The sequence below is a fragment of the Manis javanica genome, chromosome 11 (genome assembly GCF_040802235.1).
Source record: "Manis javanica isolate MJ-LG chromosome 11, MJ_LKY, whole genome shotgun sequence".
NCBI lineage: Eukaryota > Metazoa > Chordata > Mammalia > Pholidota > Manidae > Manis > Manis javanica.
Genome location: NC_133166.1, coordinates 3,147,764 through 3,152,336, shown reverse-complemented (window position 1 = coordinate 3,152,336; position 4,573 = coordinate 3,147,764). Strand labels below are relative to the sequence as shown.

Below are 4,573 nucleotides of genomic sequence, written 5' to 3'. Positions count from 1 at the left end.
TGACATCTAGGTTTAGATCAGTTTCAAGATATTTTTTATTATTTTCATACATATTACAATGCCTCTTTAAAGAGTAATTATTGACTAAGTAATATTCTGAGTGTATTAAAAGACAATTGCAGAAAGAAATTGTGTGCTGCCTTACACATATTTTGTGAATGTCTGGAATCATTAAACATTCATCTGCTATTTTCTTGATCATTTTCTCAAAAATTTAGGCGAGAAGAAAGAAGCATGGATAGAGGTAATTGCTCCTCCGTGACTGAATTTATTTTCTTGGGAATTACCAATAACTCTGGGATGAAAGGGGCCCTATTTACAATATTTCTTGTTGCTTATATTATTAACATTCTGGCAAATCTTGGAATGATCATTTTAATTAGAATGGATTCCCGGCTGCACACACCAATGTACTTTTTCCTCAGCCACCTCTCCGTCTCTGACCTCTGCTATTCCACAGCAATTGGGCCCAAGATGCTGGTCGACATATTTGCCAAGAACAAATCAATTCCCATTGTTGGGTGTGCTCTGCAATTCTTGATCTTCTGTATCTTTGAAGATGCTGAGTGTCTGTTGCTGGCAGCGATGGCCTTTGATCGGTACAAGGCCATTAGCAACCCCTTGCTCTACACGGTCAACATGTCCAGCACAGTGTGCTCCCTGCTCACAGCTGGGATTTACATGGTAGGGTTTACAGATGCTCTGATATACACAACATTTATATTCCGTTTATGCTTCTGTGGGTCAAATGTGATTAACCATTTCTTCTGTGATGCTCCACCTCTTCTCTTGCTGTCTTGCTCAGATACACAGGTCAATGAACTAATGCTATTCATTGTATTTGGTTTAATTGAACTGAGCTCCATTTCAGCAGTTCTTATCTCTTACTGTTACATAATCCTATCCGTCTTGAAGATCCACTCTGCTGAGGGGAGGCTCAAAGCTTTCTCCACCTGCACCTCCCACTTAACTGCTGTTGCAATTTTCCAGGGAACTATGCTCTTCATGTATTTCAGGCCAAGCTCTGCCTACTCCCTAGATCAAGACAAAATGACCTCACTGTTTTACACGCTTGTGATTCCCATGCTTAACCCTCTGATTTACAGCCTGCGGAACAAGGATGTGAAGGAGGCCTTAAAAAAACTGAAAACAAGAAGGTGGTTTTAAATAGCTGTTTACACAGACACACACATAACATGGTTGTTGATTTTATAAAATATTGGATGACACAAGAGAAATGAGTTGTCTGAACTTTTAAAAAGTGACTATTTGTTCTGAAGTCCAATCACAATAAGGTCATTATTCCCCTACATGTGATACTGTGTTATATGTGTCCAGAGCTGAAATATGTTACTCCTTCTTTGTGGAAAAGTCTCCTGACCTTTCCAGTTGTGCCAGATTTTTGTTAGTTCATCTTTTCATTTGAACATTAATTTATTACAGTAAAATTTGTTGTGTGTTTAATAAGTGACCTGAGCGTGTGGGTGTTTTGTATCCCATGGCACAACCAGCCGTTTCTACACTAATGAATCCTATAGTGTAGTAGAAATAACCAACATTCATTGACTGAGAACTCAAGCAATTCATAACAAGCATAAAAATTGTGATGAAAATGGGAGCTATACATCCCAAGCAATTATGTCCAAATTTAATGTAAAATAAAGGTTGCTTTGGATGGAGATACGAAGTCTCAGATCTGAAAAGATACATGTTGGGAATGGAAAAGATAGTGCAGAGGATCTGACAATTGGAACTGTCTTCAGGTTGACAAACTCATGACTTTTCAGAAATAAAGAAGTCATTCATGGATGCCACAATATGCATGATTCTCAAGGGTTTTATGCTAAATGAAATAGACAGAGAAAGGCTAATATTATTGTATGAATGACCTCACTTAGAAATGGCATCTAAAAAAGTTAAACTCAGAGAAATAAGAGAGTAGAATGATTGCTGCCAGAGACTGTGGGAGTTGGAGAACTGGGGAGGTGCTGGTCAAATGGTGCAAGCGTCTCCTATAAGGTGAGTAAGATCTGGGGATCTAATGTACCTCATGGTGACTCTAGCTAACAATATGTATTATATATTGAAAATTGCTCAGAGAGAAGATCACAAATATTCTCAATACAATTAAAATATGATAATTCTGTGAGGCAATGGACTTGTTTCTTTACTTTATCCTGATAATGATTTGACAAATTATGCATATGTCAAAGCATATGGTGCACCTCTTGAGTACACCCAATCTTGTTTGTCAATTTTGTCTCAAGAAATCTGGGGGGGAAAAAAAGGAAAGAAGTACAAACAGTTAGGTTATAAAGAATAATGGAAAGGGTCATGGCGAAATACACATTGTTCTATAATTATCAAAAATAAACTCCTCTGTCAATGCTGCAGGAAATCCTTCCCTTCTTCTCTGTTCTGAGTCCCAGTTATATGTCCCCTTTTGTAATACACAATAAACCATCCTTTATAATCATTGTTTTACTATCATGCTGTTTATTAAATCACTGCTTCTAATATGAGATTGGGAGTATTCTTTGTCTAGGACAGAACATTCTTTCCCTGTTATATAATATAAAGCACCCCATGCCGTTTTCGACACAAAATGGGAAAACAAACAAATAAATAATAAATTAAAAACACCAGATAACTTCCCTGAGTGCTTATTATAAGTTCTTCACAAAGTTATATGTGTATAAGGTATATGGCTTGAACATATATACACTGTTCAACTCCTGTACTACTGATGCGGTGGTTCTTGTTTGCAGAGTCGAAAAATGAACTTAGCAAACAATCAAGGTAGGGGAGCCAGGAAGAGGCTTTTATTGATAGATACAGTGAGAAAACAGAGCTCCTGGCTCATGCCAGGAGGGGACAAGAGAGCCCATAGTGGTGAGTTGTCTAGGGGATTTACAGGCAGTTGAAGATTTTTGGAAATGTGAAAAAAGGCTTAGGGGTGTGGACTTGTATCACTTGTCCTCAAGGTGGGCTGGGTTGTTGTCTGTTTGCTACGGCTGTTTACAGTGAAGTCACAGGTTATGCTGACATACCCTTCTTTATTTGTGAAACACTCAAACATTCCAGGCCAAGTTGCTCTTGGTCTTTTGACCTTTAATCTCACTGAAGATGTCTATATTCTTAGTTTGGGATCTTCACTGTAGAGAATTAGTGTGACCTTTGACTTTGCATAATGCTTAACACATCGTTTTGACAGGGACTTCTTTGCACATTGTTACGTTTCTCTGACTGTAAATATCCTGTCCTGCTTTTTATGGAGGCCCTTACCTTACTCTGACTACACCTTTGGTCCCTGTCTCACAATTGTGTTGATAAAAATCTGATTTCCTTTCAGTTTTATATTATTATAAAGAAGTTAGTTTTGAATATCTTTGCACATGTGTTTGGGTGGACCTATTCACTCATTTCACTATGGTATAAATGTAGGTATAGAATTTTTAGGTTAATTATCCTTAAGAATTGTTCAAGCCAAGTGCCACTGAATGTCAGATTTTCTAGCTTCTGTTTTCAAGTCATTTCAGAATGGAAGGAAACCCAAATTACAAGTCTGCTTTTCAAAGGGAGCATTTATGGGACACCAGGACTTTTCACTAGGTAGTTATTATGCTGGAAAAAAATTAAGTAAGGGTTATAACCATATTTTTCTCAATTAACACATACCTTTTTGAAATTGCTTCTTATGAGTAGAAGCACAGAAGGAAACACTTGGAATATGTAAATCGAAGAAAAATAGTCAGTGAATTTCCTTTAATATTGGAGGATTGTAACTGCAGGAGGGAAATATATTCCCAGCCCAGGGCAAATAATCTTTGAAGCCAAAATCAGTCAAAGGGAGAAATAAAGTGGGAGAAATCCATTTATTGGCTACAAGCAGTGATCTACTTTTGCTGGCATGTGTCTCTCGTGACCCGGCTGCAAAAGGACCACACACCTCTCCAGTCCCACTATGCTCTCACTCTCCACCAACCTTGTCATCACCTATTGATATGGAGATGGACTACTTCTCTCCACCCCTTGGAAACACCTATTGATATGGAGATGCACTAAGGCCAGGTGAGTGATTCTGGAAATATTGTAATTTTACCAACAGTCCACCCCTCCAGAAATCTCACCACACAATCAACTTGCTGCCCATCATCCACAATGGCCCCTGTGAGAGAAACTGGATCATTGTAACCAGATTAATAACATACAATTACAACAGCATTAAAATCATGATAATCCTTGAGCTAGAGGATTCAGCCAGGTTCAAAGTCCTATGCAGATTAAATCCATAGCTTGCCCATTTCACAGGCAGTCAGTAGCTGAACAGGTAGGGAGTTCAGAGCAATCATCACACAGCAGTTACAGCCAGGGGGCAGGTCCAGGCCACAGGGACTATAGAAGAATATAACCTTAAGGGTGATAAGATACATGTTTTAAGGACACCAATACAGGCAAATCTTTTCCATCAGGTAGGATCCATGCAAGAGAGTGGTCCTGTGACAGGACAGTGGCAGGAATGGGATCTCGTCCTGGTCTAGTACACCAGACATTCACCCCCCTCCCCGTGGGA

The 4,573-nt window shown here is 38.8% G+C and overlaps 1 protein-coding gene across 1 annotated transcript; it reads left to right on the top strand.

Annotated features, from left to right (window-relative positions):
* Positions 1–231: 231 nt before the first annotated feature.
* On the top strand, positions 232–1,167 carry LOC108389117 (olfactory receptor 5W2-like). The gene has a single exon (XM_017647685.2). It carries the CDS (start codon positions 235–237, stop codon positions 1,165–1,167), a length of 933 nt encoding a protein of 310 aa, XP_017503174.2. The 5' UTR covers positions 232–234.
* The last annotated feature ends 3,406 nt before the right edge of the window (positions 1,168–4,573 follow it).